Raw genomic sequence first — 26,259 nt, 5'->3', positions numbered from 1 at the left:
AAGACTTGTCGAGCAGGACCCAACATTGGTGTTAATTTGCTAATCACTTAATAATAATCTGCATAGGGAGTAGCTACCCCGAGGAATTTAATCAACAACCCGGGCCAGTGCTCCTCATGAGTGTTGGTCCAAACTGGGCAGACTATGGGGCCACCACAGGGCAACCTGAGGTTTGGTATACCTGTAGTGTGACTCATCCGACGTGTCCTGAGACTGAGATACGCGGCTCTTATCAGGGTCGTCGACACGTCGGGAGGTCCTGCTAGTCTCGTCTTACCTTAGCGATATATCTTGCGTATAGGAATCCCACTGAATCTTTGGTTTCCCCCAGAGTTGAGGTTTTCCTCTAAGGAATCCGATGAGATCACGAGATTCGTGATAGAGGATTACTTTGCGGCCTATGTACGTTTGTGAATGACTAGTTGGAGCACCCCTGCAGGGTTTAATCTTTCGGAAAGCCGTGCCCGCGGTTATGTGGCAACTTGGAATAATTTTGTTAACATCCGGTAATAGATAACTTAAACTTAAACTATTAAAATTTGCCAACCGTGTGCGTAACCGTGTCTGTCCCCTCGAAGATCTCTCTACGATCGGGAACACGGTGGGGTTATGTTTGACGTAGGTAGGTGTTTAGGATCACTTAGTGATCAAGTATTTGTCGGCTGCTAGAATAGTCCACCTTCATAAATGCTCTACGTAAGTTAGCCACCAAATCAAGCTTAGGATGCTGCAACCTTAAACACTTCACCTTATCCAACCTAATAACTTGACTAGTTCTGGCACCAAGGTCTTAGATTGCTGAGTCCCCGTGGCTCACGGATTCCTCCACAATACCAACAGGTTCAGGTACCCCAGAGACAGATGATCCCGACGGCACACAGCTGGCGTGGCAGTACGATGAGGAGACAGACCACATGTACGTGAACTATCCAGAAGATTGAGGCATGGTCGTGATCGTGGGCCTGCACGCAGGGTAGCATAGCCTTTCTATGTTTTGTAGTTCGTATGCGGAACTACTTCGGTTGTATGCATGATGTACTCTGATATATTTATGAGAAGGCAATTGTACCCCTGATTGTCTATCTTTATTATTATGTATGTGTTGTGTTACCTGTTTGCGAGACGCTTAGATGCGCTCCTTTCCAATTCGGGGCCTCGATCCCCAGATCGGAAAGGACCGCATCTTGGTCGTTACAATTCCACATCAAAAATTCAGTCTTTATCACTTCCCTACTCGAGGACGAGCAGGAGTTAAGCTTGGGGATGCTTGATACGTCTCCAACGTATCTATAATTTTTGATGGTTTCATGCTATTATCTTGTCAAACTTTGGATGTTTTGTATGCCTTTTATATATTTTTTGGGACTAACTTATTAACTCAGTGCCAAGTGCCAGTTCCTGTTTTTTTCGTGTTTTTGACCCTTTTCAGAGGAGGATTTTAAACGGAGTCCAAACAGAACGAAATTTCCAAAAAGATTTTTTCCGAAATAGAAGAAGACCGGGGAACTTGAGAACCAAGGCAGGGGGTCAACATGGACCCCACAAGCCCCCTAGCCGCGGCCAGGGGGGCCGTGCCTCCCAGGCTTGTGGGCTCCCTGGGCCACCTCTGCCCTAGGTCTTCCGCCTATATATTTCCTAAAATCCCAGAAAAAGCAGGAAATCATCGAAAGTACTTTTCTGCCGCCGCAAGCTTCTGTCTCTGCAAGATCCCATCTAGGGCACGTTCTGGTGCCCTGCCGGAGGGGGGATTCGGTTACAGAGGGCTTCTTCATCAACACCATGACCTCTCCGATGATGCGTGAGTAGTTCACCATAGACCTACGGGTCCATAGCTAGTAGCTATATGGCTTCTTCTCTCTCTTGGATCTTCAATACAAAGTTCTCCATGATCTTCATGGAGATCTATCCGATGTAATCTTCTTTTGCGGCGTGTTTGTTGAGATCCGATGAATTGTGGATTTATGATCAGATTATCTATGAATCTTATGTGAGTTTCTTCTAATCTCTTATATGCATGATTTAATATCCTTGTAATTCTCTTCGAGTTGTGGGTTTTGTTTGGCCAGCTTGATCTATGATTCTTGCAATGGGAGAAGTGCTTGGTTTTGGGTTCATACCGTGCGGTGACCTCACCCAGTGACATAAGGGGTAGCAAGGCACGCATCGTGTTGTTGCCATCAAGGGTAAAAATATGGGGTTTTCATCATTGGTTTGAGATTATCCCTCTACATCATGTCATCTTGCTTAAGGCGTTACTCTGTTCGTCATGAACTCAATACACTAGATGCATGCTGGATAGCGGTCGATGTGTGGAGTAATAGTAGTAGATGCAGAAAGTATCGGCCTACTTGTCTCGGACGTGATGCCTATATGTATGATCATTGCCTTAGATATCGTCATGACTTTGCGCGGTTCTATCAATTGCTCGACAGTAATTTGTTCACCCACCGCAATATTTGCTATTTTGAGAGAAGCCTCTAGTGAACACTATGGCCCCCCGTGTCTACTTCACACCATATTTTCAGCCTTACTCTTTTACTTCGTTGCACTTTTCGCTTTCAGATCTCACTTTGCAATCAATCTTGAAGGGATTGACAACCCCTTTATAGTGTTGGGTGCAAGCTCGTTTCTGTTTGCGCGGGTACTCTGGACTTGATGAGATTCTCCTACTGGATTGATACCTTGGTTCTCAAACTGAGGGAAATACTTACTGCTCCTGTGATGCATCACCCTTTCCTCTTCAAGGGAAAAACCAACGCAAGCCCAGTCTCCGTCAACGTGTCAATCTTTGGCGCTGTTGTCTGTTGCCGTAGCACACACCCACTAGTTTTATTTTTGAGCTTTCACACACTTATAGCTCTTGTGCATCCGTCGCATGGCAATCCCTACTCATTCACATTGATATCTATTGATGGGCATCTCCATAACCCATTGAAACGCCGAGTCGATGTGACCATCTCCTCCTTTTTGCCTCACAACCTCCACCACACTCTATTCCACCTATAGTGCTATATCCATGGCTCACGATCATGTATTGCGTGAGAGTTGAAAAAGTTTGAGAAAGTAAGAGTGCGAAAACAATTACTTGGCCAATACCGGGGTTGTGCATAATTTAAATTCGTTGTGTGGGGATGATGGAGCATAGCCAGACTATATGATTTTGTAGGGATAGCTTTCTTTGGCCTTGTTATTTCAAAAGTTCATGATTACTTTGCTAGTATGCTTGAAGTATTATTGTTTTCATGTCAATATTAAACTATTGTTTTGCCTCCTACCGATCTGAACATTCATGCCACAAGAAATAAGTTATAAAGGACAAATATGTTAGGTAGCATTCCACATCAAAAATTCGGTCTTTATCACTTCCCTACTCGAGGACGAGCAGGAGTTAAGCTTGGGGATGCTTGATACGTCTCCAACATATCTATAATTTTTTATTGTTCCATGCTATTATACTATCAACTTGGGTTGTCTTATATGCATTTATATGACTTTTTATATCATTTCTGGGACTAACCTATTAACTCAGTGCCTAGTGCCAGTTTCTGTTTTTCTGTGTTTTTGACCTTTTTCAGAAAAGAATATTAAACAGAGTCCAAACGGAATAAAACCCGCGGGATCAATTTTTTCCATAACAGAAGATACACAGAGGACTTGAGAACCAAGACAGGAGGTCTCAGGGGAGGTCACGAGCCCCCTAGGCGCGCCCTAGGGGGGTGGTCGCGCCTAGCAGGCTCGTGGGCCCCCCGTGGCTCCTCTGCCCTACCTCTTTCGCCTATAAATTTCCAAAAATTCCGAAACCTCGAGAGAAAGCCACGAAAATACTTTTTCGCCGCCGCAACCTTCTGTCTCCGCAAGATCCCATCTGGGGACCGTTCTGGTGCGCTACCGGAGGGGGATTCGGACACGGAGGGCTTCTTCATCAACACCATTGCTTCTCCGATGATGCGTGAGTAGTGCAACACAAACCTTCGGGTCCATAGCTAGTAGCTAGATGACTTCTTCTCTCTCTTGGATCTTCAATACAAAGTTCTCCATGATCTTCATGGAGATCTATCTGATGTAACTTTCTTTTGCGGTGTGTTTGTCGAGATCCGATGAATTATGGATTTATGATCACATTATCTATGAATATTATTTGAGTCTCATCTGATTTCTTATATGCATGATTTCGTATCCTTGTAATTCTATTCGAATTATGGGTTTCGTTTGGCCAACTTGATCTATAATTCTTGCAATGGGAGAAGTGCTTGGTTTTGGGTTCATACCGTGTGGTGTCCTCACCTAGTGACAGAAGGGGTAGCGAGGCACGCATCGTGTTGTTGCCATCAAGGGTAAAAAGATGGGGTTTATGTCATATTGCATGAATTTATCCCTCTACATCATGTCATCTTGCTTAAGGCGTTACTCCGTTTGTTATGAACTTAATACACTAGATGCATGCTGGATAGCGGTCGATGTGTGGAGTAATAGTAGTAGATGCAGACATTATCGATCTACTTGTCTCGGACGTGATGCCTATGTGTATGATCATTGCCTTAGATATCGTCATGACTTTGCGCGATTCTATCAATTGATTGACAGTAATTCGTTCACCCACCGTAATACTTGCTATCATGAGAGAAGCCTCTAGTGAACACTATGGCCCCAGGGTCTATTTTACACATCATATATTCAGATCTACCTACAAAAATACCTTGCTGCACTTTTACCTTTTTACCTTTCATCTCCTTCAGATCTCACCTTGCAAATAATCGTGAAGGGATTGACAACCCCTTTATCGCGTTGGGTGCAAGTTTGTTTGTTTTTGCGCAGGTTCATTGGTGCCTCATCTTGATACTCCTACTGGATTGATACCTTGGTTCTCAAACTGAGGGAAATACTTATCTCTACTTTGTTGCATCACCCTTTCCTCTTCAAGGGAAAAAACAACGCAAACTCGAGAATTAGCAGACTCCTCCATCTCCAATTTCGACCAAACCTTGAGGGTTTGAGGCTGCCTCCTCCCTTTCCTAGCTCCTATATATACTAGAGGTATTCAGGGTTTTTGAGACACAGAAAACAGCCACATGCCGCCCTCTCTCTCTAGATCTGTTTCTCCTTAGGCGAAGCCCTGTTGGAATAGTCCACCACCACCACCACCATGTCGCCGTGCTGGAGAACTCATCTACCTTTAAGCCCCTCTTGCTGGATCAAGAAGGCGGGGATCGTCATTGAGCTGTACGTGTGCTGAACGCGGAGGTGCCGTCCGTTCGGCACTAGATCGGGATGGATCATGATGGGATCGAGGGACGGATCGTGATGAGATCGCAGGACGAACTGCGATTTGGATCGGGAAGATGTTGCACTACATCAACCGCGTTATATACGCTTCCGCTTAGTGATCTACAAGGGTATGTAGATTCACTCTCCCTCTCGTAGATGATCATCACCATGGATAGGTATTGCGTGTGCGTATGATTTTTTTTTGTTTCCCATGCGACGTTCTCCAACATGTCACACCCCAACCGACTGAAAAAGTGACTGCTCGGGGGCCAACGAGTGGAGATGCTCTAAGCGGTTTTTACGTAGCTTCTAGGCGTTTTTTATTCTTCTATCTCTTTGTTCTGTGGTTTTTCGTCACTTTTCTTCAGGGTTTTTTTCTCAGAACATTTTTTTTGGTATACATTTTTCATTTTTCTTATACACGAGGACCATTTTTTATATCGGATGAATATTTAATTGACACGAACCATTTTCCTAAAATATTTTTTTAAGACATCGCATACATATTTTACGTTGTCCGGTCACGCGTAAGGTGTGAAGGTGCCCGTGGCGGGCGCGCCGATGTCTCGCATTCAACGAGTCGACCTTCCGACACTCCGATGCCTGAGCATATGGGCAAGCCCCGTTTGTGGGAGTACACTGCCTAATTTTATTTTGTGTGTTTTTTCACGTTTTATTTTGTTTTTGGTTTCATTTTTTCTTTCGTTTACACTTTCAAAAATTCTAAAAATATGTATCACAAATGTACTTAATATAATATTTAAAAAATGGCATACATTCGAAAAATGGTACATGTGTACACAAAAAATGTTGACCATGTATTAAAAATTGATAAAATATTTTGATCATGTAAAAGAAATATTAATTAATCATTTTAAAAATGTTGAACAAATATATTAAAAATTTATTCAAGCATAGGAAAATGATAAATGTGTAGAGAAAAATGGTGATCATGCATTAAAAATAATGAAAGGTTTTAACTTTTTATTTAAAATGTTAATAAATCAGTTGAACAAAATATTGAATAGCATTGAAAAATGTTAATTAAGAATTTGAAAAATACTACTTGTGTGTAGAATTTAGTTCACTGTCCATTCAAAAAAATATTAATCTTGTACTGGGAAGATTGTTGATAAGCATTTGAAAATATTAAATATGCATAGAAAAATACTGAACGTGTATTAGAAAAATAATCTTGTATTTAAACAATGTTAATCAACCATTTTAAAAATATTTAAAAGTGTGTATACGAATAATATTGATTATATATTCAATAAGTATTGATTTTTTATTTCAAAATTGTTAATTAAATTTTTGAAAAATGTTGACTATGTATAAAAAATAAAAATAAATGGTAGAATTTTAGTTGGAAAATTGTGAACATGTATTAGGAAATATATCGATGGCATACATAAAAATGTAGAATGAAAAATCAATAAAAATAAAATCCGAAGAATAAAAGAAGGAAAATGAGAAAGGAAAAAACGATAAAAATATGAAAAAGGAGAAAAAAACGAAGTATATGACAAAAAGCAGAGAAAAATAAGAAAACCAAACAAAGAACCACAGAAACAAAAAAAAAACACAGAGAAGTAAAAAAAGGCACCGGTCTTTTACATGAAGTATAGTCAGTGGCTCTATGCACCCTCATTTTCCTCCTACTTTATCTATTTCATTGTGCCCTAGGGGGCCGACCCGATTACTCAAGACACTTCAGCCACCCTCTTGATGATTTGGGCCGGAATGTTTCACTTTTTTTTTTGTTTTCTAAACACCAAAAAAGAGCATGAGCTGTTATTCGAATCCATGGCATTGGAGTTCTGTGATAGATGCGATAACCATACATGTTTTTCTGTTCACTTCTTCTTTCTTTATTTTATTTTTGCTTTTTTCTCTGTCCTTTGTTTCTTTCTTTTTTCAAAGTCGTAAACGTTTTCTTCAAATACTTTTTATTTTTAACTCATGAGATTTTTAAAAATCAATGACCTTTTCAAAATTGGATGAACTGTCTATCAAATTTAAAGAACCTTTTCCAAATTTGTGAACACCTTTTCAATTTTGATGAAGTTCTATTCAGAATCAATGCATTTTCAAAAATCATGAATTTTCTCTAAAAATCATGATTTTGAAAAAACAAGCTCTTTAAAAAAATTAATGAACTTTCTCTAAAAATCATTATTTAAAAAATGAGAAACAATTCTTGAACTCCTTTTAAAATCGATGAACTTTTATCAAATTTGGTGAATTTTTTTCAAAATTACGGTGAACTTTTTCCGAAATTCATGAACCTTTTCTGAATTTCGTGAACTTTTTTGTATTCACGATCTTTGCTGTTGTCCTAAAAGTTAGTGGGCAACACTTAATGTCATCGGTCAATGGTCAAAGGTCGCTGGTCAATGATCGTGGATCGGAGTGAATGGTCGAAGTGTGCTCGGTTTTCTTAAGGGATGTCAAAGTGTGTTGGTGCGATCTAATGCAGCGGTCCACGACTGTGCTCGCTTGCTGTTGGGCCGGCCCACATGAAGTGTCATGGGCGCCAGTAGGCGAGCGAGTGCATAAGGCGTCCTATAGGAGTTCCGGGTCGAATCTAACAAAAAGGAGTGCCCAGGTGTGACATAGCCGCTACCCGATGGTCGGCCTACAAACTACTGCCACGACGTCTTACAAATTCGTGGGTGCGGGAGGACGGATCCAACTCGCCATCTCAGCCGTCTAATCATGTAATCAACGGTCTAAATACGTTGTTAACGAAACTAATCATGTTTCGTTAGCGTTAATTGCCCACCCACGTCTAAAAACGCCGTTAAGCCCTCGATCCCTCGCTCGCACCGGCTCGGTCCGCTCGCCGCGGCCGCGCCGCTCGCCCCACAGCTCCCCCCCCCCCCCCCGCGTTCGCCCCGCTCGCCGCGACGCGCGCCCCCCGCTCGCCGCGCCTCGCGACCCCGCGATGTCGCTCGCCCCAGCTCCCCCCGCTCGCCCTCGCCCCAGCTCCCCCCCGCTTGCCCCGCTCGCCGCGCCGCGCGCCCCCCGCTCGGCCCTGCTCCCCCGCCGCTGGCCTGCTCGCGCCGCTCGGCCCCGCTCCCCCCGCTCGCCCCGCTCGCCGCGCCGCGCCGCCCACGCGCCTCCTCCCCCGCTCGCCGCGCCTACTCCTCCCCCCGCTCGATACTGTCGTAGCACATGTCAGGTCACTTTTCCAACTACCATGTTAATACATTTGAGATACGGGCTACAAAACTAGGCTCTGTCTGAATGTTTGTAGCATGGGAATTTCAAATTTGTCAAAGTTCCTGTGGAAAATGAATCAATTCCTCGTTTGTAAATCTTGATGTTGTTTTACTGCATATTTTTGTCAAGCTAAAATGGGCAACGCAAACCATTGCAGGCCTATGCTGATGAGATAGGTATTCCTTTCCTAGAAACAAGTGCTAAAGAGTCCATCAATGTCGAAGAGGCTTTTTTGGCAATGTCTGCAGCAATCAAGAAGAGGTAGACGAGCAAATGAGCTTTCACATTTATTATATTCAGTCTTTGTTTTTTTGTTTTCAAAATGCTTATGCTGATGAAACTTGTGTATGATGATCTACAGCAAAGCTGGCAGCCAAGGAGTCCTGGAGAGGAAGCCATCCAATCTGGTCCAGATGAGAGGCCAGCCAATTCATCAGCAGCAGGAGAAGCAGAAGAGTAGTTGCTGTTCAACATGACCCGAGCTCGGACTCGAGGGAGGGTAAGACATCCCGCCGAGATGCCCTGGCGCAGCTACCTTCCAGGAATCGGGATGAACATGGCATGTGCCAAATGTGGACCTCTTACTTCCTTGTCTTTTGAAACACTTTGTTAGCTAGCTGCAAACTGTATCAGTAAGCGAGTTTGCGTGTTCGATCTTCGGTGGAATACTTTCTGTCCATGGTTGCTGGAGGGGAAACTGCAGCAACATCATGCAATCTGCGAACTGTCCAATCTGAAAGATGATGAATTTACATATGAAAAAGCATGTACGTTGGCAGATGCTGATCTTCTTTTTTCCTTTTTACAACATGAAGTGGCACACATAAGGTTATGGGGGTTTCATAAAGGGTAGCCTTGTCAAACTGTCGCTATTTCTGTAAGATTTGGGTAATTTGTTTTGTAGAAGGACTCACTTGACCAACGCTTGCACGAGATAGCTTGATAGGTTGGTTGTTTAGGCTAGAAGTAGTAGTCACTCTCCATGGTTCGCTGGAAGGGAAGTTGTGGCATCATCATGTTGCTGCCAGTGTCCAGAATCCCGCTCTGCTCAATTATCTGGAGGAACAAGAATCAAGACATTAAGAATAATGTTTGTCAATTATCCGGAAATATGTCAGTCCATTGTTATAAAATATAAACACCTGGCAATAAGATTGTCTACCACTCTTATGGTCGATTCCCCTTTTTTTATCGTGCTCTGGTTGATTCTAAATGCTAAAACTGATCCGAACACCATCCCAGAATCAAAAGGTAACATCCCAAATAGTGCAGTTTCTTTGAAATGGATCTGGGTTAGAGTATAGTACCCTTATGACATCCTGAATATCCATGGTATAGGTTGTTGTTGCTCCTCTTCAAGTTGCCGCTCCTCCGTCCGGAGCTCCTCTGCAGGGCCGTCGGGTGCTGCTGCTGGTGGTGGGCACCTCTGCTTTCACCGCTGCTGCTGGTGGGCAACGCCGACGCCCTCCCATCCCCGTCACCAACCCCCCGAGGCATCCGCCTCTGCCTGTAGAAGAAGGTAAAATTCAATTAAAATTTCAGGTTTCAGATTTCAGTTAATCTGTACTCCGAACTCTGAATTTGTTGTGGCTGCTCTTTCAAGTGCTGATGAACCTGCAAGATAAATCAAGATGCAACGCAGAAAAGATTTTCTCTCAGTTGGTTCGATTTTCTTTTCTACTTATTTTTCTTGGCTGATGGCAGTGACGATTTGCAAAATTCAAGCACAACAGACAAAATCACAGGTTTTCTCTCAGGAGTTCATTTGTATGCCGATTATCCTGCTGAACTGGGCCATGTGACACTTGAGGTTTTAATACTGACGTTCATTGTTCTTGTCTCTGGGTCCTTCATTTCCATGCTTCTTTTCGTGCTTAATGTTTTATTTGTATTGGAGTGCTTAATGTTTTGTTTGTAGTGGAGGACGTAGTTGCGATGAGGATAACAAGCTCCCTCTTCTAAAAGCATTGATGATATTGCTGGCAGAATCGAACCAAATAAATATTGCCACCACTCAGCAACTATGTATCTTCGTACAATCTTTGTTGCTTCTTCTTACTTCTACAAGGTATGTTTGGATCGTGAGGAAGTATTGATGCATAATCCAACACTTGATCCGAGGGCAGCTTGAGCCGCCCATATGATGTCATCTTTGCAACTGAATCCATCCGAGTTCAGTGTTAATTTTTCTAAACATTGAAACAATCTCAGGACACCTTCAGTATGCGGATGATACCATAAATATTGGAAGATAGTATGCCACAATATCAGTTATGAGGTAAAAACTAATCTTTTTTCACTTTAGTAATTTATTCGTGACTTCTATTTTTATTTACTAACCTCTCTTCATAATGATTTTTGAATTAAATTTAGCTTTTCAGAAAGTATTACAGAATAACTCTGATTTTGGTGGGTAGCGATTGTGATCACAGGGAAGAGATCAAGAGCATCAGCAACATCTTGCAGTGTTCCTCCTCATTGTCGTTGTCTCCACCGAATGTAAAGCACTTGAACTTGAGCTATCTTCCTTCTTGCGTTGCTTGAAACTACATCTCCCTAATTATTTAGATGTATATATGTAATATCAGGATGTGATGAGGGATATGAGGCATTCTATGACAAAGGATTCAATAACAATCAAGAACAAGGGTCTGGCCGTGCGGAAACATCAGGAGGATGACAACAACGGTCATCGGGAGTCTGGAAAGATAATAAAGGGCAGTATGGTTTCCAGAAGAATTGTACCCCATCGGACTCGGAGCAAGCACCGAGCTGCTACATGGTAGCAATGAGACACAATAGTCTCATTTTCCTTTCTTATTTTTTGGATCTGCTCGAGATTCTCTCTTAGCTCTCTTAGCTCTTTCTGATACTTTTCCTCACTTCCGACAAACTATGCATCAAGCATACATTGTTGATGTGCAGTGATGCTCCTTATATGGTGATTTGTTTTCCGGTCATGCTTACTAGAATCAGGATCACTTTTATGATCAGAACATGCCTATAATATCAGTCGCCCTGTGTTTTCATTATAGTACTAAATCTTCTACTCTTTGCCTCTTTCAAATTTTGATGTAGTTCCAGAAAAGTCAAGCTGGCAAAGACACCACCGTATGGCGCTTTCGGGTTTTGTTGCAGGCTATCATGCACTCTGCTATGTGAATGTTGAATACACATTTTGCATTTAGCCAGAAGACTCATTTAATTAACTAATTTCCTATCCGGTACAACATATATTAGAATTGTATGTTAAGTGCTGAACCATTTAACATGTATCAGTAGATTTCAGCTGGGTGTAAGATGATGTAACCGAGATATCAGCAGAATGTCTAATTTTTATATGAGGTACTTTTAGGAAGTATTTATTCTTAATATTAATATATCAAAGTAAATATTGCTGATTTCAAACACCATCTGCAATGACCTGGATCCAATATTATTTGCACTGTTCTCTTTTAGAATTCCTCTTCGAATGACATAAAATTATGGGATACTATCTTCATTGTAGATCCATTTCATGAGATAAAAGTCCCTACGTGTTATGAATTTTGATCATCTTATTTTTTTCATGTTGCCTCACCTTTTATGTTGATCACAAGTTTGTCACTCTTATAGAATCTTTTGGTACCTCTAATTGGCATAGCCGAAATCATGTGAAACTACATATATGCCGTGTATCGATACTTGTATTCATGCTTTGTGCAAAGTTCATCTTTTTTATTTCATGTCTGTGTAAAGCATGGTGTGGCTTCCACATGCATAATTGGTAGCAATGTTTTTGGTCCTCCGGTTCACAAATATGGTATGTTTATTTTTCTCCGTGTTTACACCTCCCTTGCTCCAAGGCCAATTATGCATTCTAATAGAGGAGCTTGTTATGGCCATCTAGGGGTCCAAAGCGATTACATGCCCATCACGCGCGGCGGCGAGATGCACATGCATACGGTAAGCTTTGTGTGGAGATGTCGAACCAACACCAGTTGAGAGCACGGATGAAGAAGGTTGCCGACGGGAGAATGAGGAGAAGTGATGAGATGTTTATGACAGCTAATGAATTTTGGGTAAATGGTCAAAGTACAGTTCAAATAACTAAGTTAGTCCTTTAAAAAATATTTTACAAAATAATGTACTTATCGTCTGAATCGAAACGTGCATTGCACGTGCAAGCTTACTAGTATCGTCAAAAGAAAGCCTATGTGATATATGTCCAACAATTGAAGTAGTAGCACCCTAAAAAAGTTGAAGTAGTAGTTGTTCTTTAAAAAGGTCAGCTGTTCTTTGATTCAAAGGATTCGCAAATGACGTTTAGTTACATATAGATGTAGTGGAGTGGGGCGTTTTGGTGACCGGGTTTCATGGAGCCTTAAAAATTTATAAAAATTAAAATATCAAACTTTTAGGTTTTTAAAAAAATCTGAAAAAGTATGCAAATGTATAAGGTGTAAAAATCCAGGATGAAATATGTTGATATGCGACATGTACGAAACACAAGTTCATGGACTTTGAGGACGAATAGTATCATGTGCTGGAAAGCTCCCCTTTTTTTGCACAACTCTCATTCCAACCTAGTTTGTCCTGAAAATTTGCATCAATGTATATCGTGCCTCCTTGTATATCTATATTTTTTTAAAATGTAGAAATATGAATTTGGCAAATGGAGGCCTTAATGCAGCTCGGCCTCGAAAAGCAATTTTCGGATATAGTGAAATTATGAAAGATTTCAATTATTTATGTGTTATTGAAAAAAAAAATCAGGAGGACACGTCTTAGAAATTGCCAAGAACGTCCATAGGGAAAAAACTTGGGTTCTTGAAAAAAATGTTTTTTTCTCTCTAAAAGTTATATATAATTTTTTTCATATAAACACCAAGCCAAGCAAACCAGCTGACACGTTGCGCACATGTCAGGAAAATCACACACCACTCAATAAGATGGTTTCCTGCAAGTAAACCCATTCTGCTAACGAAAACGTCACACGACCAAGATAAAAACCAAGTAGACTAAGACTCTGTTTGAAACCATAATAGATTATGATAATCTGGATTATGAAGATAGATTATATAATCTGGTTTATAAAAATAATTTAAATGGACATGTTTGGAGGCCAGATTATATAAACTGTAATAAATGTTTTACATTGCATAATGACCTGTCTGTCCTCTGTTTTTTTTTTTGAAAAAAGAGAAGGATGGCGATGGTAGGAATGTAATTATCTTCAACTTTATAAGGGTAATGCGTCATTAACAATCCATAATCTGATTTTAGCTGGTATAGAGTAGATTATGAGTTTTTAATAATCTATCCATCTAGTTTTTATAATCTATACCATAAGCTGTTATGTTTATAGACATAATAGATTATAAAAACTGGATTATATAATTTGGGTCGTTCCAAACAGGGTCTAATCTCTACTAATAAAAAGGGCAGATCCAATTTAAGATCTGCACCGTCTAATTACATCATCAAGTGCTTAAATACGTCGTTAACAAAACTGGCTTCGTCAATCGCTAACGAAACACTACTAATCCCTCCTCTCTCCACGTTCTCAACTTCCGATGCCCCTCACGCCCCGCCCCTCCCCTCAACCGCCCCTCCCCTCCTATCCCACATCCGATTCAGACGTCTGCTACACACATGGCAAACCAGACCTGCGGCGGCGGCGGCGGCGGCGGCGGCAACGCGGGACGCAACAGGCTTGGCCTGCATCGGCGCTGGTAGGGTCCATTTCCTCCCTCGAGCGGCAGCGGGGTCGCACTCCATGATTTATTCGACTCCGTGCGGCGATTCATCAACTTCGGCACCAGCGGCGCCGCCCCGGAGCACTCCGTCGGGCCCTTTGGCGGGATCAGCGTCCGCATCACCTCTTGTGGAGGGTCATCTCCTGCCTCCACAAGTCGAGGGGGGTGGGGCTGCTTGGGCTCATCTCGAGAAGAGCCCCTCGCCGCCGCGCGGCCTGCTGCCGCCGATGCCCATGCCCACCGACGGGGACGTGGGTAGAGGCCGCTTAGACGAGCTGGCCTATAAAAGTGTGGCCGTGCTACTCCGTTCATCTCATCCAAACCTGATGGTCAGTGAGTTGGAGCTCCAAGCGGCAAATTAAAGGAGAGAGAGAGAGAGAGAGGGAGAGACGAAGAAGGACGACACGATGCGTTGTGCCATGCTGCTCCTGCTGGTCTTCGCGGCGGCGCGCACCGCCGTCGTCCTCACCGACGGTGAGACACCTATGTTCTTTGCTCTGTTGTGTGCCCTCGATTAGTGAGCTACTTGTCGCCGCATGATTTGATTTGCAGGAGTAAGTACGTACTAATTGAGAGATGTGCAGGATATCATTTCTTTTCTCCCTCCTTTCTCCGTCCGTTCTTGTTGTCTTCTTCGTGTCATATTCGTATTTGATTTGAGGTGTTCTTGTTGTCTGTCCAGTGTTAAGTATTGTTAGTTCATCGTCAAGTATAGTAGAGTACAGTAATGTTCAGACTAAAAAACTTATATACATATCCTAAAGCTGTAACTGGCAACTGCTGATGGCGCAGAGGCCCCCGAGGTAATTTAGATACATACATAAAAGTACGTTAGGCGAATCGATCACCGACAAGATCGGCTCCGGCGCGTTCCGGGATTGGGGCAGGTCTACTTCGGGATGAACCTGGACACTGGCGAGCTCCTCACAGTAAAACAGATGCCGGGATTTTTGCGATTTGGTGATCTGGTTTGTGCTGTGTGGATACCTGGGGTCATTTGTCGGACTAACTTCTCTCCCTTGTTTGATTTTTGGTTTCAGGTTCTGATCGGGAGCACCAACGCGACCTGGGCGAAAGGCCAAGTGAGTAGCACTTCTCCAACCATTTTGGTTGCCAGTTTAGTCGTTGAGGTTTTTCTTCATGTGAGGTGATTTGTGGATTTTGTTTCTAGGATTAGGCGTATATAAGAGAACTTGAGGAAGTGAAGCTCCTCAAGAACCTTTCACACCCCAACATTGTGGTGAGTAGATGAAAGATCGATTACATTTTAGATTATGTATACTTAAATGCTAGACTGCAGTTGTTTGATCTACTCTCTGTGGTTTGAGAAGAGGCACCTTTCACACCCCTGTGATTGCTCCTCTACTCCAAGCATGGCGCACATGAAACATCCCCGTCAAAGTCCTACTTCCTCCCCACCAGGAGAGTTAAAATGCACGGGTGGTTGTATGCTAGGTATTTGATGATATTTCTGCAAGTAAGACAATGGGTGCTACTCTGTTTTCTCAATCTCGTCGGAGACCACGGTGATTTGGTGACGAGATCCAATCTTGATTTGAAGAGCCTTCGGGCAGAGGATGGGAGCGGTGTGGTACATCCACCTGGTTGTGGAATTACATTGCGCTCCACTACTCTGAAATTAGTCCAGAGATCAAGGTAAGTGATTTCGGTGTAGCACCACATATTTTCAGGGCCCAATACTTATATTTATGTTTTGATCCTTCCAGCTTATGACATCCTGAATATCCATGGTACAGGTTTTAGAACCATCGTCTGCCGCCATCGTCGACGTGGTTTCCATGATGTCGGGAAGGTGCGGGGGCATGGGAGCTACTTCTCAGCCTTGCCAGTCGACGACGGCAGAGTTAAGTTACAACACTATGTGTATTTCTTATTATCTCATGAAACTTGTGACCAACATGGTATGTGTTTCATATTATTCTCAATCTTCAAATGTTGTGATGTGGTCTTTGCACATCATTAACCTTTGGTGCGTTCATTTGTATCAAGTGTTTAGAGTTCATAGAAGCCCGGGGGTGCACATTTCCAAGGTAATATCTATGTATTGCTATCTATTCGTCATGAGTGTCCTTCCATTTTTTGTTTAATTTCTTCTTATTTGGAGTGATTTCAAATTCAGCCCTAGGAGATGTTGACTAAAAATGGATTAGACCTTTCAGTTATATAGTTAAGCTTTTATTTGCTAGCCCATTTCTGAAACTAGGCAAGTGCAAGCATGAGGTTTACTTTAGAACTTGTACGGATACTTTGATATTTTGATCTTCCTAGCTATTTCTATTGTCCCAGTCTGCAGATCAACACATGGAAGGCTGTCAGACATTAGATAGTAAAACAGCATATGTTTCAAGTTACAAAAATACTTTTATAGGTTGTACAATTTTTTGTAACTTGAGAAACACTTGCATGGAGCCCCACTCGTATATTAGCAGATAAGTGAATAAATTCAGAAGGAAGCGTCTTTGACAAACAAAATTAGATCATAGGCTTTTTAAGGAAGATGCCATGCACATATATGATTGACATTCCTAATATTATTTCGCTTCCCATCGAGATAAAATTGCTTTTTATAATATTCTTAATATACATTTTTTTCACGAAATAAATATCATAAGGGAGCATAATGTCAGTTGGCGAGTGCAGATATAATGTTTGGTGGTTCAACTATCCGTTTCTGGTGTTTGAGTATAACCCTGTTTATTTGAGGTGGTCTGAGTGAAGCTAGATGAATGGACAAATGAACAAGTTGATTTTTGACCTATTCAGGTGAAAATGGTGCAGTGTATCACAGTTTTTGGAAGTTACACAAAGACGGGACAAGATTGTTTAGTGGATGGCCGAAATTATTGTGTACGGTATACACTAAATTAGCAAGTTCTCATTCTTTGGGATTCGTACCCCTAGCATAACAGGTTTCTTTCATATTTGCTCAACACAGCTCCACTGAAGAATAATGTTTCTCCTTATAAGCATATGTGGAAGCGAAAATATGAGTTTCAACAGTTTTTTGTCTAACCAACAACTTTCATGCCTTCACAAAACAATGGAAAATATCATAGCCAGCAGCAACACAGTAGCTCAATGGCAAATAGTATCTTTTATCTGCTTCTTCTCTAAATTAGTAAATTCGAAGCACCATATTTCAGTTCTGAACTTTATAATGTTGTACTCACTTGGTAACCCCAGATCCATGTTCCAGACTCTTGGTATTCAGTCTAACCAAGTGTGATACTCGATATATTCTACCAAGGAAAATCAGGGTGTGTCTACTAAGTTATAACTAAAAAGTTCAGTTTGACAATTTTCCTTTTCTACAAAGACCAAACTGAGTGGGTGCAAAAGAGTTTTATACTTTTGATGATAACTATTTTTTGTGTAATAGAAGGTACCATCTACAAGCTTGAGTATGGTGTGGATAGCTTCAAACATGTATGTAGACTCATGAGCTTGTTTTATATTACTAAAGAATGGATGTACTCCCTCCGTCCCATAATATAAAAGCGTTTTTGACACTAGCGTAGTGTCAAAAATGCTCTTATATTATGGGACGGAGGGAGTATATTTTTTGTAAGTATAAAAATGCCGAACAGTCATACTTGTTTCGTTACTAGGGCCAAGGCCCATGTTGGTGTGGCCCCAATCAAGTTGTACAACGGTAGGTAACGTCAACTTGATATCTTGATGTCCACAAGTTCTAAGTGATTGATTCAGTCATTATAATGCCCCATGACTTTAAACTAATTTACAATACTGCTAATGTTGGTATATAGTCTTATATCCTTATATTGTTTGGTTAAGATTTTTGTAGGACACAATTTGCAGGATATTGAAGTAAAGGACAACTTATTGCTCCCCGCCACTCTACACACCATGGATTGCACTAACAACTCATCCCCACGTGAAAGACTCCCTAGCTAGGTCGCAAGCGGAACATCCCTCAACACCAAGAGACTCGACGAGGACATGGACGTCCTTTCCTGTGAGCAACCATCAATCTCCCACTATTTGCTTACATTCCACCATTGTGAATGATATAGTTCTACTGATTTCATTGCCTCCCCATGGATGGTTTTAACATGTCAGAGATGGAGAATCATCATGCAGCTGCATCTCCGTAAGGATCATGGAAACATTCCCTGTTTAAAGATGAGATGAGCATAATATATCTAGAGTTAGTTCTTTTTTGTCTGAAACTCTACCAAAATTTATTGTTGCAAGTTCATTGGCGACAACCAAGGGTTCATGCTCCAGAATGATGGCTTCTTGCTGCGGTTCGCAGGTTGAAGTAGGGGAGATCGGCGTGGCTAAATCCTTTTTGCATGGCGTGGAAGGCTGCTGATTGTCCCAACGTTCTTTTTTCTGCAAGAGTAAATCATGTCTGGTACTTGACTATAATGATTGTTTCCAACATTTGAAGAGGTTGGCACATGCATTTATGTATCCGTCTTTTATATATTGGGAAGTTTTTTAAGTGCAGTTACCAAGCACATGTCTCATATATCTGCCCAGTTTGTATCTATAGTTCTATTATACTCAAGACACTAAGTGGGCGCATGCATTTCTAGCTCTACTTGAAGCCATCGCACTACAACCATCTCATTTTCCATCCAAGTTGTATTAATAGTTCTACATGTCATCAAACAAAATCTTTCCCTGGTCACAATACATACTCACATTTTAAATTATGTTTTGAACAAAGTTAGTTCATCCGGGATGACAAATATGCAATGGCAGTGGCACGTGGCTCTTGGGACAACGATATTGCTTGGTTGTGGCATGATGTAGCGATCACACTAGGGATGCCAGAAAACGCCTTTTGCAGGCATTGCACTCCATATGTTTGACAAGATGTCCAAACAAACGATAGATTGCAATAAAAAGGAAAACATTGCCACATGGACATGACCCGATCAAAACCACGCTGAGTCACCATGGATTCCACTTCAGCTTACTGCAAGGTGCAAGTTGTCCGTATTTGAAATTGAGGACTAAAAATAGACTTTTCTCTTCATTTTCATACGAGTGGTTCAAATTTGGGTTAGTCAATTTTTAAGTTCGCTGGAGGGATGCCAGAGGGATGGGAGGGGCTCACTAGAGGGCTACCACATTATCTATCGTTGATAAAAAAAAAATTGGGGGAGGGGGCAGCACGATGGTGGTGCAACTTTGCCGGAGAAAATCTTGATCCGGGTTAGAGGGATGGTCGGGGGAGTATGATAGTGAACCATGGTTGGGAAGGAGGACGGTGTGGCGAGGCTGCGAGGAAACACCGCCAGTCGTGACGGCGAAAGTAGACAACGAGGACCGCAACGACACGGCGGATCAAAGGAAGAGGAGAGGCTCGAGGTTTAGGAAGATGATCATGTCATACATTTGTCCTCAAATGGCCTAAACCAAATCGACTAACCACAAAAAATATATGCACATGACTGTCATCTGACTACATCTATTCTTATTGGGACAACATTTGACGTGCGTTGCATGTGCAAGCTTACTAGTGAGGGCAAAAGGGACACAAGCAAAAAGAAGCATATATGTTTCCAAGCATCTGCACGTCGGCGTTGGCATGCCCATGCATGAAATTTCCCATGGGCCGCACTGCGTCTGCATGCATGCCACCGCTGAGCAGGCATCATCATCATCTGCACTGTACCCCATCTAAAATCAGATTATGGATTACTAATGACCCATTATCCTTGGAAACTTGGAGATAATTACCTACTGCCACGCCACCGTCCTTCAAACATGCCCATCTAAATTATTACCTTTGCAGCTAAAAAACAGAGGACAAACATGTCATTGTACAATATAAAAGCTGGATTACAATTTATATAATCTGGCCTCCAAACATTGCCCATCTTGATTATTTTTATAAATCAGATTATATAATCTATCTTCATAATACAGATTATTATTATACTCCCTCCGTCCCAAAATAAGTGTCTTAAGCTTAGTACAAATTTGTACTAGAGCTATTACAAAGTTGAGACAGTTATTTTGAGACAGAGTGAGTAATTTATAGAGGTTCCGAACAGGGCCTAACGAGGGCAAAAGGACACAAGCAAAAGGGACCACTGAGCAGGCAGCATCATCATCTGCACTACACCTCGCGCGCGGAGCTAGCTAGCTAGCCTCCCCTCACAATTGCCAGTATCGCTTTTCGCAAGATTTGGATCAAACCCCCTTCCCCTCCGTCCCTCGATCCCGCTAGGCTACTCCGAGAAGCCCCTTTCGCATCGCAGCAGCCGCGCCCGCGCTTTCTTTACTTGACCCGCCTGAAAGCAGACCTCTGTCTCTCCCTCTCTCTCTCCACCGTATGGGGTGTGTGGCCGCCGCGCCGGATTCCCCACGTCCCTCTCCTAGCTCCAAGATGCTTCTTTCCCGGGATCCCCTTTCCCTTTCTCCCTTGTCTTTGCTGTCTGTGAGCACCTTCCCTTGAACCCTTTAAAGCATAGAGCATAGATACCTGCTCTACCCCCTCCCTCTCACAAACCTTATCCCCTTAGGCTCTGCCCTGTGTTTCATGCATGCGGATCACTGATTCTTTTCCATCCATTTGGTCTCTTGTTGTTACCATCGTAGTTGCGTGATCAGTGCTGCTAGTAGCATATATCTTTTCTCTTCAGAGTTCGGACAGACGAGCGGCTTTGCCCTTTGGCAGCTCGATCAGCTAGCCTAGGGGGTGTTTGTTTTCAAGAGACTAGACTTTGTTTTAGTCTCAGGGACTAAAGAAAATATCCCTTAAGTAGAGTCTTTTTCTAGTTCCTTAAAAAAATGTCCCTTCAGTTTGGTTACACAGGGACTAAAAGAGACTTTTTTTAGTCTAGTCCCTGTAAACAAACAGACCCTAGTCGTTGGGATTTGGGGGTCAGGTCCGGTCCAAGAGGCAACGCAACAAGCAGTGGTCGGTGGCTAGCAAGCAGCTTGGTGGTAGGGTAAAAGCGACGTGCAGATGCAGTAAGTAAGGGTGCAGTCTGAACCCTGAACCCAGAAAACAACGGGCGTACTACGTACGCACTACGTAAGACCTGAAACGTTTCGCTGCAAAGCTTACAGTGTCCTCAGAAAGATTTACTCTTCCATGTCACTCAAGTCAATGCGACGCACTCTCAGCCTGTCACTCAGGGAAAACTGCAGTTTTGCAGAGCCGCAGGGTTCAGAGTTGAGACGAATTGTTGGCGTGCAGTGCAGAGATTTTCTTTTTTACCAGCGCTCCTTTGGATCTGTAAAGTGCTGAGCCAGAAAAAGTTACCGCCAAGACCACCCCAGTATACGTGAATTCCGTGGCAAAGAACAGAAGATAATACAGTTATTACTGCTGGGTTGCTTTCGGTTGTAAAATCACAACCCTGAAGTGACTTGGCATGTCACTCCCAGTTCGATCTTCTTCCCGTGCATTGGACGATTGGACGGATTGTTCATGGCGCGTTGCGGTAGGGTGGAATCCATCTGTAAAGTCTACTCCACCCCCTAGCTAGATTCAGTCACAGTAGAAGACAGGCAGTAAGCAGCTCACCTAGCTCCCTTGAGTTCAGAGGGCAAGCAGAACCAGACGCCTTATCGGAGAAGCAAGGTAGCTCGAGAAGAGAATCCATGGCTTTGATTAGCCAAGGGGTACGGAGCATCTTCATGTCGGAGGGAAAGACGGAAGCCATGCAATCGGTGGATCATTACGCGGGAAAAGAGGCGGGTTCTCGAAGTCGAAGGTAAACCAACCAACCGTGGATGGAGGCTTAAAGCCCTCGCTTAATCAGTGGAGCTGTACGTACGTGCATGGAAGTGTGTGAGGAACGAAGGGAAGGCGTCGGCTACCATTTGAGGGGTGCTGCACTGCTCATGTTTGCTAGCTAGGAGCATCATTTTGTACGTGTCTTTCTGCAAAGGAAGACTGAAACTACTCGAGTTCGAATTTTCCGAATGATTGCGCTCTGTCGGTTATGCTGCAAAAGATGAAGTGTATTCTTTTTTTAGAACAAAGGCTCGCGAAGATCTTGGCATTGAGCTAACAAAGCTATCAACCGGCCACAATAGACGATCTAAATCAAACTACAGCCTCCACAAGCTATTGAAGAAAAGAAAATGAAGATAACAGCTTGCTAGAGGCGAAGCACTCCACACTAGCTAGGATCATACAAAATAAGGACGGAACAACAGAGTAGGTCGTAGCCGACCATCGAAGATGGACATTGCTCGAGGAGCTCCTAGGGAAGGAGGGAACACAACAACTTCCTTCTCTATCATCGAAGAAGGACCCTACCCCCTCGACATGGCTCGTAGGTGTCGTACCGTTGAGACTCAGAGAAGCTCACCCGAGAGCTAGCCTCACATTGCAAGGTGGGCATAGGGAGACCACCTCGATTTGGTATATGTCATGCCGGCAACACCGCCATGGTCCACGCCCAACTAGTTGGAGAAGGAAAGCTTCATGGAGCCGGATGCCGAAGAGGAGGCAGCAGGGAACGGAGCAAAGATGCGAGGGGCAAGGAAGTAGAGCACCACTGTTGAGTAGACCCAGGTGTCTCCGGTTTGCGTCACACCACTGACGCCGGGAAGGGGAACCCTATCCCCATCCGCCAGGATCGAGACATCGCACTGCCGGGGCCAAGTGGAGTCCACACCACTGGAGAGCACCAACCAGAAGAGACGTCGGTTCCTACCACCCACACCACATCCATACAAGCTCAAAACGGAAGCAACCTCAAGCCGGCGCCTCCAAATCCTCCCGTCCGAGCCCCTTTACCCCCGACGACGCCTCGAGAGAGGTCATGATACGCAAGGCGCCACCTTCGCTAAATCCAAAGCAGATATTGGGTTATCACCAGGGCGGTGGGTTGGGGTGGGTAGTTGGGACTTCGGCAGCGCCCCCATGGAAGAAAGCGGCGCCCTTGGGTGTCGCCGCCATCGGGCCGGCCGGGATTACCCCGGTCCCAATCTTCTCCACCAGTGCTCACCAAGGTTGGAGCCCGCAAGCTACTCCCAAGCCATCACGTACAAAGCGAGAGGAGCAGCAAGGGGAGGGGTGTCATACCTCTAGATCTGATGCAGATAGGTTTCGTGCAGCGATCGAACTCCACCAGTGACTCGCCGCCCTCACGGTCGAACACGCTGGCCTGTACGCCACCTGCGGACGTTGATGCCATTGAACGCCGCCCCCACCGAAGGGGCCACCGCTCACAGGTACCAAAGGCCTTCGAGAAGGGACGAGCGTCGAGATCCCCGCCGCCACCTTCCCCGACGCCAACGTTGGCTTCCCCGGTGAACATCTTTGGTGGCGATGAGGGAAGGAAGGGGGTAGGAGGGGTGATGGGGCAGCGAAACCCTAGTAGCCACCGTCTCGCCCGAGGGGGGCGAAGCGGGGGTAGGGGGAAGGGTGGCGCACCGCTAAATGAAAATTTTAAAGTGTATTCTTAGGACACAATATCCATCTAAAATTAACCGTCGGTAAAATGAGTTTATCTACACAATCATTTCAACGACCATAAATCTAAAATACTTAATTCTGGATAGAGAGAGTACTTTTTACCATTCATACAAGGAAGAAGAAGAAACAAAGTTGACTTCTGACATGGTGTTGAGTGATAGGAAATCCAAGCCAAGCAAATCTTCAATCTGCTGAGAGTTCAGAAGGGCATTTTTTCTACAGCACTTGTCAAAATCCCTCGAGCTCGAATCTAAACCTAACCACACCCCTCTCTTACTTTTAGTCAATAATCATGGAAAGAGGAATGAGTGTCAGTCGACGATGATCGATGGGGCGGGGAGGATATGAGGAACATTCAGAACGCAATCCGAATCGACCCAGCAAGATATGATATTTTGCAACAAGTCTTTCCAAGATCTCTCTCTCTCTCTCTCTCTCTCTATGTCCACTCGAGTCGGATGGTCCTTGACTCCTCATCGAACCTTAACCCCTGCAGGGATTAAGCATCCTGCAGGCTATTAGATTCCTAATGACCACTGGCCGTTCTTTTCCTCTCGTTGCATCTCACACTCATCCTCTCTTTCCTAATCCCGCAGCTTTTCTCCGCGGCACTGAATTATCCCCGCCATTCCACATATATTCTCCCTCCCCGGCCGGCCCCCACGCGTGCATAATAAGATGGGAATAATGAACTAATTTCTTTCACTAACACACGCATGCATACAGGGAATAAAGATATATTACATTTCCCATTCTATGGATAATTTTTTGTCCTTTTCATGTGTACCTGGACTGCTCGCAGAAATGCAGAATATGCTCTCTCCTGTATGCACCACGACCCATCTTCCAAGATATCACATAGTACGACACACGAGCTAGCTCATGGGTTTGATTGAAGTGAACGCACGACGTGCAGTGGAACTTTTCAGAGCACAATTTGTAAAGCAGGCTTGATGCGAGCACAAACCATACACCGACGCATCATCATCCTACCTCAAAACTAAGGGGTAGTTTGGTTGCCAGACATAGCTTGCCACGCCAAAGTTGTGGCGTGCCACAACTTTCTAGGCATTTGTTTGGTTCTTTACTATTGTTTGGCTTGCCACAGCCTATAGGAACATTTGTAGTAGAAATTTTTGCCCAAGGTGCGGCGCTTGTTTTGCCTGCCACAGATTCTGTGGCGCGCCACATGTGTGGCTAGCACCTCTGGCAAATTAAGTCCAAAACCAAACAGGCCCTAATTTTATTTTGGGAGCACACCAACGCAGCTATTCCTCTGAATCCTAAGTGTGCGAGATTCAGAGGCACGGTGTCGGTTGTCTCAGTTTATAGAACTGAAGAAACTCTGACGAGACGAATCGAGGATCGAGATCGCGTTGGTGGTGTAGGCTCGGGCCTCAAGGAAACAAAGCGATCGGGGATATGGCCGGGCGGAGCATATAGGGATGAAAAACAAAGCGAAAATTGCCGTGGAAAGGAGAGCGAGAAAATTTTGCAGCAGTGAGCATGGTTTGGGGCAGAGGGAAATCTGGTGGAGAATATTCGCTGGGGCCGGTGGCGGGCGCCGGACAGAAGGGACGGATATTCAAGGGACGAGTTGGTGGGGGGCCCACCTGCCGGCTGACGCGTGTCACGAGGAGAAAGTGCCGAAAGCCACTCTGCACTGCGGTGCGCTACGCTGCGCCGCACAACGGACGGTCAGAGCGCACTGCTCCTGTACCTGCGGGCTGCGGGTGCTTGTACATGTTCCTCTTGACTTGGTATCATGGACCAAGTATCATCCGGTCGAAAACGAAGAGAGGGATTTTTTCCTACGGCTGCATCTTTTAACTCCATCCACACTTCGTGGGCGCAAAAATGTCAACATAATATCGACAAAGGAAACGAGGGTCCGAGAAATTTTCTAGCAACACGATCATTGGCATCTTTTTGGGGAGATAGCTTGACTAAACTCTTGGTTTGAGGGTTTATGTTTATGTCTAGTTTAAAATAGGGACATGGACTTTGAAAAGTCACAACGGATCGCAGTCGCTCATGCGGAGCGATTAGGGATGACAAACCATAGCTAATCACCAATGCCTTCTTCTCCTACCTTCGTCCCAATGTTATCATACGGTCTGACCGTGGTGGCGTCAGGCCTCGCTAGCCATGGCTTCCTTGCATGCAGAATGAAAACCGAGCAAGATGGAGATTTATATCGCTCCACCATTGGGTTGATCGGTATGTTACTTTGGTTGGGAAATTTGGGCAAGCTCTACTCGTCTTAACATGCGAGTAACTAACAAGGCATGGCTAATGGGATTCGTTGCAAGGAAAACCATTTTTTCCACAAGAGAACGGAAAAAGCCAAAACCCAATCTATTAGATGCTAGCAACGAGTGCGAAAATGTCTATATAACCTTGCAGAACACACACATTTAACAATCTAAAGAACATGGGTGATGTAGTCATACTTTTGTTGGATCAATCCGATGTAGCACCGCACGAATGATGCCACCGAACTGCACACACCTACAGCTTGATATCGTCTCTTCCCCGACCAAGCAATCAAGGGGAGAGGTGGATAAGATCGAGCTCTACAACACATCGACG

The 26,259-nt window shown here is 43.8% G+C and overlaps 1 protein-coding gene, 2 long non-coding RNA genes and 3 other non-coding genes across 6 annotated transcripts; 5 read left to right on the top strand and 1 right to left on the bottom strand.

The window, feature by feature from the left end:
• Positions 1 to 10,186: 10,186 nt before the first annotated feature.
• Positions 10,187 to 10,289, top strand: LOC123445850. The gene has a single exon (XR_006631211.1). It is a non-coding gene; the product is annotated as a small nucleolar RNA Z107/R87 (small nucleolar RNA).
• Positions 10,290 to 10,415: 126 nt separating this feature from the next.
• LOC123445907 lies at positions 10,416 to 10,511 on the top strand. Its single transcript, XR_006631260.1, has one exon. It is a non-coding gene; the product is annotated as a small nucleolar RNA R30/Z108 (small nucleolar RNA).
• Positions 10,512 to 10,565: 54 nt separating this feature from the next.
• Positions 10,566 to 10,658, top strand: LOC123445871. The gene has a single exon (XR_006631230.1). It is a non-coding gene; the product is annotated as a small nucleolar RNA snoR31 (small nucleolar RNA).
• Positions 10,659 to 10,722: 64 nt separating this feature from the next.
• On the top strand, positions 10,723 to 11,288 carry LOC123439549. The gene is made up of 3 exons (XR_006630110.1): positions 10,723 to 10,768; positions 10,908 to 10,989; positions 11,079 to 11,288. It is a non-coding gene; the product is annotated as an uncharacterized LOC123439549 (long non-coding RNA).
• Positions 11,289 to 14,635: 3,347 nt separating this feature from the next.
• LOC123441505 lies at positions 14,636 to 18,733 on the top strand. Its single transcript, XM_045117913.1, has 12 exons — positions 14,636 to 14,702; positions 15,021 to 15,031; positions 15,269 to 15,310; positions 15,406 to 15,468; positions 15,684 to 15,705; positions 15,790 to 15,884; positions 15,986 to 16,279; positions 17,013 to 17,096; positions 17,629 to 17,675; positions 17,858 to 17,901; positions 18,055 to 18,417; positions 18,526 to 18,733. The coding sequence occupies exons 1-11, from the start codon at positions 14,636 to 14,638 to the stop codon at positions 18,162 to 18,164; spliced, it is 879 nt and encodes a 292-aa protein (XP_044973848.1). The 3' UTR covers positions 18,165 to 18,417; positions 18,526 to 18,733.
• Positions 18,734 to 19,781: 1,048 nt separating this feature from the next.
• On the bottom strand, positions 19,782 to 23,629 carry LOC123439548. Its single transcript, XR_006630109.1, has 3 exons — positions 23,275 to 23,629; positions 19,965 to 20,019; positions 19,782 to 19,888 (listed from the first exon to the last, which is right to left on the bottom strand). It is a non-coding gene; the product is annotated as an uncharacterized LOC123439548 (long non-coding RNA).
• Between the last annotated feature and the right edge of the window lie 2,630 nt (positions 23,630 to 26,259).

This window comes from Hordeum vulgare, chromosome 3H (genome assembly GCF_904849725.1).
Source record: "Hordeum vulgare subsp. vulgare chromosome 3H, MorexV3_pseudomolecules_assembly, whole genome shotgun sequence".
In the NCBI taxonomy this organism is placed as follows: Eukaryota; Viridiplantae; Streptophyta; class Magnoliopsida; order Poales; family Poaceae; genus Hordeum; species Hordeum vulgare.
This window is presented reverse-complemented; position numbering and strand designations above follow the sequence as displayed.